The 15,178-nt window shown below is 42.1% G+C and overlaps 1 protein-coding gene and 1 long non-coding RNA gene across 6 annotated transcripts in view; both read left to right on the top strand.

The window, feature by feature from the left end:
- Positions 1 to 4,447, top strand: part of SRGAP1 (SLIT-ROBO Rho GTPase activating protein 1) — a 242,346-nt gene extending 237,899 nt beyond the window's left edge. For all 4 annotated transcript variants that reach the window (XM_039502442.1, XM_039502423.1, XM_039502449.1 and 1 more), the window contains exon 22: positions 1,186 to 4,447. In XM_039502442.1, coding sequence (XP_039358376.1) covers positions 1,186 to 1,563 — 378 coding nt within the window. In that variant the 3' untranslated portion in view covers positions 1,564 to 4,447. The remainder of the gene's footprint in view (positions 1 to 1,185) is intronic.
- Positions 4,448 to 10,976: 6,529 nt separating this feature from the next.
- LOC120384173 lies at positions 10,977 to 14,260 on the top strand. Of its 2 annotated transcripts, XR_005588661.1 has the most exons (4): positions 10,977 to 11,582; positions 12,061 to 12,129; positions 12,918 to 13,076; positions 13,886 to 14,260. It is a non-coding gene; the product is annotated as an uncharacterized LOC120384173 (long non-coding RNA). The 2 variants fall into 2 exon arrangements; XR_005588664.1 differs by lacking the exon at positions 12,061 to 12,129.
- The last annotated feature ends 918 nt before the right edge of the window (positions 14,261 to 15,178 follow it).

The raw sequence follows: 15,178 nt of genomic DNA, 5'->3' as shown, positions 1-15,178 counted from the left end.
CTACTGGGGCCCTCTGCTAAGCTGTTTGCCTGCTTATGTGAACTTTTATGCTTTCTTTGTAATGCTTTTACCTTAAGAATAAATGTGCTTGCTTAGACATTGCTGTGTGACAGCTTAGAACTGCTGGCAATTACACTGGTCACAGCCCTTAGAGAGAAAGCAAAATGCAGGTGCTGGCCTTTTCAGACAGTCTGGTTTCCTGGGGATATCACAGCATAGGCAGGGAACTGTGCAACCTTAAAGATCCACCAGTCAGGAGGGAGCAAGATACGGGTCTCCACCCAAACGAGATGATGGCTGGGAACCAGAAGCATAGAATGGATACCCTTGAAGGGTAATACAGGTGCAGTTGCCCTGAAATTGTGATATAAGCAAGCAGAGCTCACTGCCACAAACATTTTTAAAAGCTGGAAAGGTGGCTATTATCTTTCAAGATGTCCCTAATTCTTAATACTAACCACCAACTTCTCTCTCCACCTAACTGAAAGTTATCAAAAGCACAGCTATTTTACCATTTGTCTTGAATTACATCTTTATTTTAAAAAAGAGAGTTATATAGGCCAGGATTTTCAAAGCCAAATTGGATGTCCAAGTCAGTTTTCCAACTTCAGTTTTACTTTCATTAAAAAAAAAATCCCTGTGCTAGTGTATTGTTACTGAATATTTCAGAATAAGATGAGGAGTATAACACATAAGCTCTTAGGCACTGCATTTATTTAAATATTGTTGCAAATCAATCATCAAATATTTGTTCTCTTAATAGTAAATTAACAGCAAGCAGCAGAGTATGTTTTTAATGGCCTAACTGAATTTTGACCCTCTACCATTAAGTTTAATTTATGTTCAACCCAAGCTGCCATCTTGTTCAGGAAGGCCACTTTTAAATGAGGTTGATGTAAATACATGCAGTGTTGGTGTAGCCGTGTTGGTCCCAGGATAATAGAGAAACAAGGTGGGTAAGGTAATATCTTTTACTGGACCAACTTCTCTTGTTAGAGAGAAGATTTTGAGCCGCCTTCTTCAGCTCTGGGCTGTAAATGGGCTTAATACTGCTTCATAATATTTGTTAGAAATGACTGGATGGTTTGTAACTGAAGTCATGCATTTCTCAAACTTCTCCCTCGGCAACTACCCTTTGCATTCAGTGTTTAATGACTTGCTGCTCTGTCTCTCTGCTCTGACCAGGATATTGAAGAGACAATGAACACCGCTCTGAATGAACTCCGTGAGTTGGAACGTCAGAGCTCTGCGAAACACGCCCCTGACGTGGTGCTGGATACATTGGAACAAATGAAAAACTCACCCAGCCTGGCCACCTCCACAGAATCACTAAGCCCTCTCCATAGTGTAGTGCTAAGGAGTACTGAGCCTCAGATTCGACGTAGCACTAGTTCTTCCAGTGATACCATGAGTACTTTCAAGCCCATGGTGGCCCCCAGAATGGGAGTGCAGCCAAAACCCCCAGCTCTGAGGCCAAAACCCATTGTTCTTCCAAAAACAAATCCTACCATAGGACCTTCCCCTCCTTCCCAAGGTTCAACAGACAAATCTTGCACAATGTAAAAGGCTAAGCAACCCAGGAGGTGGAGTGTGTTACAGAAAGGAACGGATTAGCGATAGAAGTCAGGGTTCCATAACACTATTAGTTCATGTTTATAACTGGAGATGTTCTGTTTTTCAATGTTTTTGAATGTAATGTCTGAACTAGTATCATTAACATGGGCATTTGTATTTTGTATAGTTTCAATTTTAAAAAAAAAACTGGACTATTGTGTGTCATTTTAAAACAGACTTGAAAACTTGATGCTGCACCATTTATAATAAAAGGAACAGATCAGAAATGGCTTCCCACTTTGTACAATATTTCATAGTCTTACTGTAGTTTACTTAATAAGGGATCCTATACAAAGGTAACTTGAAGGAATTTGTAAGTGGATATGGAACCCTTGACCACTAGATCACTGGTTCAAATCCCAATGGTTAGTAAAAGCTAAAAGTTAGCATCTGAGGGATTAGTCAATGGCCTGTGTGAAGTGTATATGTAATCTCAGTCCATATAAATTAAAATAACACTTCCACAGTTGGCACTAAGTATTTAGCATATTTTTGGTAATCTTATCAAAGGCCAAGTGCTGAGTAAGTATGGAGACTGAATTACCCTCTTTCTGACCTCACTCCAGGTCAGTGTTAAAGTATATTGCCTGGATGGTATGAAGTTTCTAATACTGCCACTTGTGCTGTACTTTTCTTTTGAAGCTAAAACTTCAGTCCCCAGGACTGTCAGACACTTTTCACAAGCACTAAATTCACTTACAGTTTACAATTCAGTGAACCAAGTAACTGCAGCTATACAGGTCTGGGGATCTTTCTGTAGTGTAATAAAAGATTGAAAGTATCAGTCGAACAATAATTCAATAAAACATTCCTTGGACCTTATTGCTCAGTATCTTCTTCAAACAATTGGAGCTGTGATAACCACAGTTTCAAGCTGCTGTATCCTCACTAGTTATCCTTCACAGTGCAAACACTGTGCATGGTTTCTCTATGATGCTTACTAAACTATTCTGCTCCTGAGTTCTTGGATAACTTCTCTCAATTACACAGGAGGTTGTTAGAACCACAGAATTCTCATTTGCTACTCTCTAGACTAAACCTAAATAAAATTTGCCAGAACCAATTTAAAAAAAAAAAAGTCTATACCTTTCTCGGGTCTGGATGTGAGTGAAGATTTTATCAACTTTGCTTAGTGCTCCATTATTAAATTTTCTGTTACATGTGAATTAGTTGGACAGCTGTTTTGCACATTAACATTAAGCCATTTCTGTAATTATTTTTCAATATTACTTGCCCAATCTATAGGATCATTTATAGCAGGTTTTTAATTTATGCAGCCATGCAAACTATTTATAAAGAATACCCCATTGGCTGTTACCTAAAATACCATGGCCAAGAAACAATATCAGCTGATGGTTATCTATAAGAATAAAACTGGCTTCAAATAAGAGTTGTCTTTCCTCATAGCATTTGTTACATTAGGATCTTACCATTCTTCCTATGGAATGTTTTAAGTTGTACCACTCACTATATGGAATCATAACTGGGGAGAGGGAAGAGTTATGTCTTGTAACAAAGATTTGATTAGTGTATTATAGTCTATATAAAGTCATAGAAGCCATGTCCTGTTGTCATTTGGGAATTTATTTATTTCCACTGTGGTGTACTAATTGTAATCACTTGATAAGGAACTCCAAGCCCTGGACATGACAAATATCCCATAAACTGCATTTGAGAGCAATGCTGTCAGGGCCATTCATATTGTTGCTGATATTTGCAGCCGAAGGATGGGTCCAAAAAAAATCCAAGGAATCTATAAATGTCTGTTTGGGGGCTACCACATATATAAACTCTTAGCTAGCACAGTGGACTCTTGAGATGTCAGTCAGTTTAACCCACTGAGGCTACCACTGTATAAACAAGGTAACAACTTGTCAAATTTATGTTTAATCTTGTATCTCTTGACTGTACCCTGCCACCTATAGTCCTAAACTCCAGAGCAAGTTTCTGACTGAAGCTAGTCCCCATTAAAGGTTGGCTTTAGTCTATTGGTATGTTCACCTGTCCAGGACCAGAAATTATTTTCAAGTAGTTCCCAAACTTATTAGGATCAATGGAACAAACTGGAATTCCAACTCTAATTTCCATAACGTTTTTAGTTTAGTAATTTGTTCAATACCAGTGTGGCATAATTGAGATGAGTATCTGTATCTTTAAATTATATAGGGATTTTTGTATGTTTAAATAACACTACTGGACTCCATAATGCTTATTATTAGAAATTGTGTAGCAAAAGAAAATAGTAGAAACAGTGCATTTAGTGAATGCATCCACTTAGAGCATTCACACAAGTTAAATGTGTAGTTTGATGGTTATTATAGATCCTTAACGTATAGTAAATGGATATGTAACAGGAAAGACTGACAACTACAAACGTACTAAGGGGTAACTCCTGCACACCTAATCAAATCAGTATTGTCCTTTACTGTCAGTTTGATCAATTGCAGTACTGGTAGCTTCCTGCTTGTTGACTGTTACCTAATTGTGTCAATGTACATCTGTAGTATGTACATGTGAAAGTGCCTTTAACATTTTAGAGGAGCTTTAGCCTTGCTCTTGTACTGTTGCATTTCCATTGCGTTCACTCTTGCTTATATACTGTTGCATTTTCATTGCATTCATCCCTGCTCTTGTACAGCCACATCCCCTCCATCTTCAAAAAACACAAATTAAAAATACACAGTTATGGAAGAAAAATGTACTGTTAATCTGTTGTGACAATGCACTTTTATGTATAGTACTGTACATTTTGGCATGTACCATCACAGGCTTCAGTATACATTCAGGTTTGTTCCCCATAGTGTATCTTTATAATAAAGAAGATAGTTCTGTCTGCATTTGTGTAGTCTAATGGTGTGCAATCCTCAGTACAGTTTTATATGTGTATCCCCAAATGACCTTTTCCTTCTTGGCAATGTGAAATCAAGAGGCTTGAGAGGTCCCCCACACACACCATTTCCCACTAGTTTTATCAACCCCATTAGTCTTCCCAATTTCCATTTTGCCCCCCTTCCCCCAAGTGGCCTTTCCAGATGAAATCTTACTGTGAGGCTAGGTGACCAGATCAGAGGCACCTGCATGGGCCTTCACAAAGCCCTACCTTAGCTTCATAAACATCCCCCGACTTTTTACCCTTCCCTAAAACTTACTGCTTTGGCTCTCCAACACCAAGCCTTATTCTAAGGTCAGCTGTCTGGAAGCTACAATACTTGTTCTCCTTCACTAAGAGGCTGAAAACCTCAAACTGGAATAGAAGTGGCTATTAGGGGCGAGATGGAGCTCAATCTGGGTTACCCCTGAGCAAGCGTTGTCAGTTGTGCCAGAGGCCATATGTTCATTTTGTAATTGGCTTAAGCAGAAACCGCTGAAATATCGCATCTCTTATTTGGAAGCCGTGGTTACACTCCCATTAGTTTACAAGAAACACAGTCAATATTTTATCCACAAACCACGCACACAGTTGGCTTTAGATTTTTCTATCAGAGTATCTCTATGGGTCAGAGGGCTCCTACTTAAATAAACCTTCCTGAGGAATGGCCTATTTTTAATTTGGGAGATGTTACCCTGCCAAGCACTTTCTGACCTACTTTATCTTCCTAGCTCTTCCAGGGCTTTGTGGAAGCGTGAACACACAGAGCACCCAAGCCAAAATCCTGCTTAAAAATAAGTCAGCAGCAATCAAAAGGCCCAAAAGTGTCTTTTCCCTGGCTGTAGCACTCAAGAGCTGTAATATGGCAGGGGAGAATCACTTAACAGGCTACAGCAACAGGTAGCACTCCCAGGAGTTCTCTTCCAATCTTCCAATGTTCAGAGGATGCCAGTCAACAGGAATTAAGCATCTGTGGCTGATGCTTTATGCAGTAGTAGGCTTACCCATCAGCCCATGTTGCGAGCCTTTGCATTCCACTGACTAGTACCTACCTTATGTATTTCTACTCGTCCCTTACTACACAAAAGTAAAGATTCAACCAGGCAGAGCAATGTCATACTTTACTCAAGGCCTGTGTACTCCACAGCAAGCATGACCTAAATTCTGTAGCAAAACCCCATGCTACAGGGACTGGGGATTGTGCAGCAGTTTCAGATCAATTTTATGTTGACATTTTTTATTAAAATCACTAATGCAATCACTATAATATCCCCATATTATTTAACTTCATAACCAATTCAGTGTTGTACCCTTCATTTTTAATTTTCAATATGCTGCAGAATTTCATATTGAAAATGCTTAACTATTCTAGTAGTTGCCAAGGAGCAGGGAAGAGGGAGATGGGAGCTTTTGACAGGTGAGTAGGGGCCCATTGGAGCTTCTGGCAGTTGGGAAAGTGAGGGGTGCTGTTTGGTTTGCTGGGGTAGGCATGTTATTAGAACAGTAAAATGATCTGCCATGAACTAGTTAATGTTGACACTGAAAATTACATCATTAGGGCAGTTCACACCACTGAAAACTAGTGTTTCAAGCTGCCTGCCCATTCAAATGGCCAGTGCTGCCTCATTTTCACTCCGTTCATGTTTGAAGGGGGGGGCCGGTGTTTGGCTCCATAAGCATGAGAAACTTATTTTAGTTAAAAGCCTGGATGCTGGAGCACAATTCTGCAGCAAAGGACAGATTGCTGCTGCAGTGGAAACCTAGACTCGCTAAAGCTCTAATTCTAGGGATAGCTCCTGTATGGCCAACAGGCACCCAGGTCAGTGACTGCTCCACTGTCTGAATGCAAAAAGAGAGAAAGTGCTATCATAACACAGCAAGTCTGGAGGGGACAGATGGTGGTTTATATGGTGTGAAGGTCTCAGGAAGGGGATTTAAAACTGTCCTGGCAACCTGGATTATCTGATTAACTACACTAACACCCCTAAAAGGTAGAGGTACTGTGCCCATTTTACAGGCAAGAGAGCTGAGGCACAGAGTCAGGAACTTTCCTAACAACATCTAGCAAGTCAAGGGCAGTTGGTAAAGGAAACCAAGACTGCACCCTCACAGGAGTCTGTTCTTGCACTCAGAAACCTGCATCTTCCTTCTAGAAAGGTTCACACTAAAGTCTACAGCATGTCACAGAGATGAGCCTGTCCAGCACGATTCAAGACTCGCTTTACTAAAGCCAGCTGACAAGTACCTAATGGGGTCTCACAGCATCTGCTTGTGGCAGGGCACTGAGCACAGCATGCCCCTCCCCCAGATCCTCCACCCTGGCCTTGTGTCCCCCCCCCACCCTGGCCTCGTGTCCAATCCCTGGAGCCCTCTCCAGCCCCCCACCCCAACCAGCCTCTTTCCCTCTCCAGTCTGGCTCCAGGCACCTGCTTCTGCCACATAGCAGCCCTGGGGAGATAGGGGGAGGCTGGGATCTGGAGTCTCCTTGATCACTCTCGTTACCCAGAGCTTCCTTCCTGCGGCTCTGCTATCCCAGCCCCCAAAGGGGCATCGCACCACTAGCTGGATCATTGTTCAATAGCTTCACCTCCTGGCTCCAAGTTCAAAAGTACTCACTCTCGCACCCTGCTTTGCTGCCCAGACCCCAGCCCCTACTCATTCCTCTCTCTGCTACTTGGCTCACTTGGGGACAGGGAGGAATGTTTGTGGGGGAGGGAGAGTGGCAGCAACAGGCGGCTCAGGCCAGCCCTGTACATCCTGTTTTCAGTTTAGGGACATAAGGCCACGCTGCTCTCCAAGCAAGGAGCTGGCGGGCAATCGGGGGGTAGAGAAGGGGAGCTGGACCTTAACTGTACCTTGACAAAAAATAATTGACTACCCCTGTTCTAGTGCAAAGGATCAAATACCATCAGTTGCTCTACGGTACCAAAGAGTGACAGGAAGGCCTAGTTTTAAAAAGCCCATACACCAAAACCCAAAACACTGCTCACCTTACTCATGTGCTTAGTCCCATGTGATTCAATAGGGCTATGTGCAGGAGCAAGGCAAGCAGAATTTGGCTGTAAAACTGTGGCATAGGAGAGTGAGCTCAGCCAATACTCTGTGCTACCCAGGAGAACACAGTACAATACCATAATATCATTGGCGAGTCGGGTTTTCCTCGCATTGTTGCCAAAACATATTTGTGAGAGAAAATGGTTGGTACAAGACATGCATACCTGATATTGAAGTAAAGCTCGTTTGTGGTTAACATACTGCTCAATGACAGTCCATCCTTACTCAAAAATTGACTCAGTAATGTTATCAGTCAATCGCAGCTTAGGCTAGTCACACTACACAGCTGAGGGTTGTTTATTTTTTAATTAACACTATTGATTTTTCCAAATATTGTAGTAATGGACTAACAATGAGAAATACAAACTGAATCAGAGTCAACGATAAAATATAAAAAAAGGAAAATTAAGCCAGTCATATGCTTTCAGGGTTGAAATCACTACTAGATAGTACAGTGGCATAGATAAAATAAAACAAAAAACAAACACTGTCCATCCTTATTCCCATGGAGCATATTGGGGTTTTTTTGTTTAATATCTGCTGTGTACATTTTCAGTACTATGCATTAGAATCTGTAAACATTGACCAAACAGAGAAAGGGGATTTTCCATTTATTTTAATGACTTGCTTTCCAGGAAAACTAAATCACTGAGACCAACATTCCGCTCCATAGTGGAATAGAATGGCCATTTTTAAGTGTCTTTTTGATCATTAACAAAGTAGCATTAGCATGAAGATTGACTCAGATAACATCGAGATTAAATTTCAAATGCCCTAACAGTGAAGAGCATCTAGCTCTCTTCATAACTGCTAATAATAAATCATGCTGAACAAGGCAATGACTCCCAGATATATTGGCCAATGAAATATGTAGACCAATATTTTCAAAGGCACCCATTACCATGGTATCCAGGCATGACTTTATACAACAGAGTAAAAACAGAAAAAGGTGAATACAAAGGATATTCCTAATTTTCTGCCTTCCAAACAGAATTTCACTTTGACAGGGATCTCAGCTCTTTAGTTGTTTTTCCTAAAAAATTGTTTCAAGCAAAGTTTTATTCCTACAGACATTCATGGAAAGTGAATTCCAGCGCTGTAGTCAAGATTTTCTTTTAATTACAAAATGAAGTTTGTTTTGTGGCTGAATTAAAATTATTCTGGGCAAACTCACTTTATCAAAGGTTAGGTCATCCAATCGGGGAATGGACACAATGCCAATTCAGATTTAGGTGACCCATCACACAATGTGAATACAGAATACGAGTAGCAAACAGTTCAAACTATCACAGGCTGCGAATGTGCACAAAACATTCACTCAATCCAGTAAAAAGGGCTAAATTTTCTGAATAAAGTATTTGCTACAAATTGTTCTTGTAGGTCTGGTTAAGATACAGTATTTCCTAAAGCGGGAGAGAACACTCTTCTTCTCCTGGTGATCTCCAATATCACTTCTGAAAGACCAGGCTGAGGTGATAACCGGGCAGAGGGCCCAATTACTGGGGAGTACAATACACATAGTAAAGAGCCTGAACAAACAGATAGCCAGAAGTGAAGCAAGAGTCTGGCTCTGATGAAACTCTGTTGGGAACGTATTCCATAACCAAGGGCCTCTATCAGGAGCTCACGACCCAGGGGCGGCGAGTTGTACGGGCCCATGGTGCCCGTGCTCCAGGAATATTCAGAGCATGGGGCTCTGGCTCCACCAATGTTCGGGGCCAGGTCTCTCCCCCGGCCCCACTTGCCGTCTTTGTCTTCCATCTATATTTGTTAAACACTCACGCTAACCCATTATTAAAGTGCAGGATGAGTCTGCTATCACTTTTTCACTGAGCGCCGACTCTGCCATTGGAACTGTGGCCAATGGGAGCTGCGAGGGTGGTGCCAGTGAGCAGCAGCACGCGGAGATCCCTGGCCTCCCCGCCTAGGAGCCGCTGCCAAAGGGGTGTGCAGGTCACTTTTGGGAGCCGCCCAAGGTAAGTGCCACAGCCCTTCCCCACACCATAATGGTTTAACAGAAATGTAAAAAGGGGGCTATGCGGGCCCCAGGACTGAATCTTGTACAAGTCTACAAGCCAGAGTTTTTGAGAGGGAGAAGAGACGCTGCCAAACACCACCCTTCAGGATATGTCCAGTGGGTATGACCACAGCAAGTTCAATGCAACTCCATATACCCCGGACGGGTCTCATAGATATGGATCTCATGGTTACATCTTCAAAGCCTTTTGATAGAATAAAACAAGCACTGATGTTTTTCTTTCACCACCATCAGTAAGACAGCCATTTGGGCTGCTGAATCTGCCTCTCTTCCATAACCTAGTCTGAATCCCAATTGGCAGGGCCTTGGATAATGGCAACATTCAAGAGCAGCTTGGCTCAGCCCACTACCATGTCCTCAGTAATAACCTTTCTCAGAAGGCAAGACTGAAGACAGCCTGGTAGTTTGCGGGTTATATGTTTTAAGGAAGCTGGCAGGCTGCCCCTCATGAAGGAATAATTGACTGTCTTAATTAGTGGTGTCCGCAAGTTTTCTTTGCTTTGTTCACTGACTATTGAAGGGCCCATATCTGATGTGGTGGCTCAAATTTTACCCAGTACATTTAAGACATCTGTTTGTTCAAACGTACTAGGAATAGTCATATGCAATTGCATAAAGGCAGAGTATTCCAGTGCCAGATAAAAACACCAGGCAGAGACCCACATTTGTGCAAGGCACAAAACCTCTTACAATGAGACTGTAATTTTGGGAAAGACTATATATGATACTTTGTCATTAAGCTTGTGTCTGGGGAAAAAATTCTATTTTAGTGCTGCTTACATATTGTATTGAGAACGGATTCCAGGAATAATCTGCTTTGTTCAACCTGGTATCTTGACAGAAGTTATGAAGTGATGCTCTTCTGTCCTAGGTCATTTGTAATTCAATCTTGTTTTCTGGGAGACACTACTCTTCATATCTATCAGCTGTGTATCAATGCACTGCAGTGAAAAAGTGATAGCAGACTCATCCTGCACTTTAATAATGGGTTAGTGTGAGTGTTTAACAAATATAGATGGAAGACAAAGACTAGATGGGAAAGGAACTTGAATGTTCTGAAGACAACTAGGGGGGACAACTGTGAGTAAATTAAGACAATAAGTCTGATTCTCCTCTCACAGTGGTGAAAAATAGCTGCAAGTCTATTGAGATCTATGATTATGCAGCTGTACAACTGCTGTAAGTGAGAACAGAATCCAGCTTGTGGTGGTGTGGTGGCCCCACCCCCAGTGAGAGGGGGCTAGAGTAGGCCAGAGCAGCTGCGCAGGCCAGCAGCCAATCAGGAAAGGTCTTACTGAGAGCCAATCATGGCTGAGATTGGAGACAGCCAATCAGGGCTCAGCTTGGCCCTATATAAGGGCTGCCCAGGAGCGCTGTAGGTGGTCTGTCCTAGACCTTCCCCCATGTAGGGCTGTCTCCAGAGCAGGAGACCAGCACCTCGGACAGAGCAGTGCTGGACAGGCTCGGGGAGAGCATAGTAGGGCTCCAGCCCAATACCTGCCAGACTGCAGGCCCTGATAGAAAGGGTCTAGAGGGTATGTGGGGCCAGAGAAGAAGTGGCCCAGGGACAGATGGACAAGGGGAGAGAAGGAGGGCAGGAAGGCTGCCACTAAAGGGTCCCTGGGTTGGGACCCAGAATAGTGGGCGGGCCTGGGTCCCTCCCCCTTCCTCCTTGTACTGCACCTGGCCATGCAGTAGGGTGGCTGAAACAAACTGCAATCAGCCCTTAAGACAAGGAACTAGACTTTGGAGGTTGTGGTTGGCCACTGAGGCCAGTGCAAAGACTGTTGCTAACCTCTCTTCCCCTCCTCCCCCCGGAAGAGGGTGAGGATGGACTAGGGGGCACTGCCGGAGGGCAGAGGCCTGAAGAGGATGCCACCAAGCGGGGGAGCAACGCAAGTCCAGACAAAGACAAGGAACAAATGATGGACAGGACACCACCAGCAGAGGGCACGCCCCATGAACAGAGTTAATTCCTGGAGGTAACCAGCAGGAGGCGCTGCGGTGGTGAGTCCCAACCCCGTCACACAGCTCAAAATAAATTAATATGAGCGAGAACTTTTTCCTTGCAACAACATTATTAAACAGAATCTACAGCATCTGCACCACAATTAGCAATAAGCATTTATCAAGGCACCAACTACTTAAGCAGTCAGTCCTTGATGAATGCTTATTGCTAATTGTGATGCAATTCTTTTTAGTAGGTTTGCATCTCACCAGTACAGTTACTCTCTCCCTGACAAACATTTCTTAAGAGCTGCTGCCTTTAGGACAACTTTCTTGGCTACCACAATGAAAAAAAATATTACAAGAGTCAAAACATTACAGGCTTCTAATCACAAATCCTCTAGTTCTTAAAAAAAAAATCTGACAATCATTTTAAATGCAACTCTATTGTGGGGTTCAAAACCTGAACCACTATTATCTCTGATATGATTCTTTTTGTTGTTGAAGCAGAAGACTAAAGTCTATTTCTTTACAACAGCTGGTTTATTCCTTGGCCCTGAAATTTAAAGGGAGAGATCTAATCACCAGGTTTCTGTTTCTCCTTGGGGTAAGTGAAAATAGAAAGGCTTGTGGGCAGGGAAAAAGCTCCTCAAGTGGTTGCCCAAAATAATATTAAAGCCAAACATTTTATCCTATGCATAATACATAATTGGGGAGAATAGTAAAGCTGCTGCATGGTGTTTCTTCTCAAACTGCTGCCATCAACTGGCCTCACATTCCTTCCCTTGTCTCATTTTTGCACCCTTCCACACTTCCTCCCTCTCCCGCTCTCCTTTTCCCTTTCCACCTCTACCACTCAAACCAATTTCGGGCTCAAATCATGCCTCTACCCTTCTCCATCCCATCATCAAATACTGGTGCAACGTTACACCCCATATTCTTTATGGAAACATGCTTATTATGAGGCATAACAGATATATTTTATGTAAGATGGGTCTTGTAAGGTATCATTGGAAAGGTTATAATTTACTGAATGTTGTTATCCAATTTGAATGCATGTATCATTTCTGTATCTAAAGTTAGGAATATTGACTATGTAACAATTACAACTGTGTGTGTATTTGGGAAACCCCCACCAGATAACAGGCCATCAAGAAGAAACCATAAGATTTTGAAGGTATAATCTCTCTCCTTCCTGAGAGGCATCCTGGGACATAGCTGTGACAACTACTATGTCAGGTGGTCCTGTCACCTGGTACTAAATACCATCTTGGACTTCTAGTAATTTTCCACTAAGAGCAGTGGGAGGGCAAGACTGGGAAACAAAAGATTCTTGCCTTATGTAAAATCTTATTTAAGGCAAACAGGACTCTTCTCCATTGCCTTCCTGCCCAGACGAAAGACTGCGAAAGTACCTGAAGAGACAAAAGAACTAAGCTGAGGGAAAGGCGAGGGCTGAGTCCAGACTGAGACAGAAGAATCTAGTCTGGAAAAAGAAATAACTGGAACCCTGAGCTACAGAAACTCTGCATCCTGCCTAAATCAACATTTAGGGTGAGAAATTACATTTTGTAACCAGTTTCTTTATGATCTTAAGCTTAGTATGGGTGTCTTGTTTTATTTGCTTGGTAATCTGTTTCATTCTGTTTGCTATTCCCTATAACAACTTAAAATCTGCCTTTTATAGTTAATTTTATTTTGTTGATTATTAAACCCAGTTTGTGCAATTTCTAAGGGGGGAGGGAGGGGTGGGCAAGAAGTTGTGCTTATCTTCCTCTATGTTGAGGGAGGGGGGAATTTATGAGTTTACGTTGTATAGATTTCTCTACAGCGCAAGACAATATTATTTTGGGTTTACATCCCAGAAGGGGGGTCCAACCTGTCACAACTGGTATCTCACCAAGTTAAATTCAAGGGGTGGGGGGGGAGACTCATTTGGAAAATAAAATGAAGGGCAAACTATGTGAACCCTGGAATTCTGATAAAATGCCTCATTGAACACTGTGCAGTGTGAAACAGGAAGAGTTTATCTGAGGAAATGATTATCTCAAGCCCTTGATTCCTATTCACTGCCTTTTCCTTTGGCATTTGATGCCACAAAATCCCTACCAAAAATCGTTTACTGGACAGAACTAAATTGTACAATATTACTGCCAAGTCACTTAATATGGGGGTTCAACAAGATGATGTAGACTGCTAGGGAAGCTGAAGGACTATTTTTCACGGAATCAGTCATTTTTCAGTGACTATCCACCCTTTTGTAAAGAACTAGAGAACATTTTTGTTCCTTTAGAAAAGGAATAAAATAGCTATGGATTATTCCCTTGTATCCTGAATGATAGCCATTTTTTCTCTTCCCCAAGGAAGCTACAAGGTTTACTGCCCAACAGATAACCCAAAGGGAGGAAACAGTAGAGGTTCAACCATTATGGTAGTTACAGAACATTTGCCTCTACAAGGAGTTACTACTACACAACAGAAGAGAAAACAGAAGCTGCACTCAGGGATTGCAGCTGCCAGTCAGCAACAGGAAAGAAATGTCTGGGGGAGCAGAGGCAGAAGAGAACCTTGTGGCAAGCAAACATGTGAAGGGGGAAAGAGGAGGAGAAGGGGAGTGGCAACAGAGAAGAATCTGCAGGAGAAGTTGGAGAGTGGGGGCAAAAGAATTGATAGGCGGGGGAAGATAAAATGAAGCATTAGAGCAGACAATGTCATGAAGTGTGTGGTTCTTTCTGGACAAAAGTTAATCACATTAAAGATAGCTAAAAATATGCACACTTTCTCTTTTTAACTGCAAGGTAAGCAGTTGCTGCAGTTGCCATAGGTATGTTATGCAACTATAATTGGAAGGGGAGGTAGCACGCACAATCCTGCATAAGAGGTGGTCTGTGCAATTGCTGATGGGGGCAGAAAGTGTCCACAAGATACAGTCTGACTAGTGTGGACTACGGGAGAGAGATTCAAGGGCACAAAGAGCAGTTGGCACCAAACTCCCCTTCGAAGTCAGCTGGTACTTGTGCCTCAGAAAATCGCCCTCTACACCATAAGATTTTAAGAATCCCTGCTCTGTACAGTTTCATCAATAAGAACTACATGGCTTTATACCGGATATTTGTAAAGCTCCCTAGACAATTGATGCTTTCAACCCACAATAGGGACCCAAAATGACTTGAACTATATTAGTGAGTATTAAGACCCTGTCTGGATGCCTTATGACAAAATGTTAAATACATGCGGACGTTCTACTTATGGGTGTTGCGCATGTTTTCACTTGTTGTTTTTTATTATGCAATATCCTTTATGTAAATGCTGCAAATATTTTTATAAGGAATTCTTACAGGTATGAATATGCAGTTCTTAGTCTCATCCCATTTCAATAGGTGAACTAAAGGACACAAAAGTATTTAATAGAATATTGCTGATGAGCACACATTAAAAGGAAAAAACAATACTTTCAGTGAAAAGGAAGATGAAAGGGATAAATCTGTCAGTGAGACGATACCACAGTGATATTAAAAAATAATTGAGCAATGGGAGATGCAAGCCCTGTTCTCTTTCCATTAAGATATGTTAATTCTGTAATAAATATTAAGTTAAGGCTTTAAGATTTTAACACTTGACTAGATTCCCCAATCCCAGGTGATTCCACTGGATTA

This window comes from Mauremys reevesii, linkage group 1 (assembly GCF_016161935.1).
Source record: "Mauremys reevesii isolate NIE-2019 linkage group 1, ASM1616193v1, whole genome shotgun sequence".
In the NCBI taxonomy this organism is placed as follows: domain Eukaryota; kingdom Metazoa; phylum Chordata; order Testudines; family Geoemydidae; genus Mauremys; species Mauremys reevesii.
The sequence above is the reverse complement of the archived record's forward strand: the minus strand, read 5'-3'. Positions and strand labels throughout refer to the sequence as shown.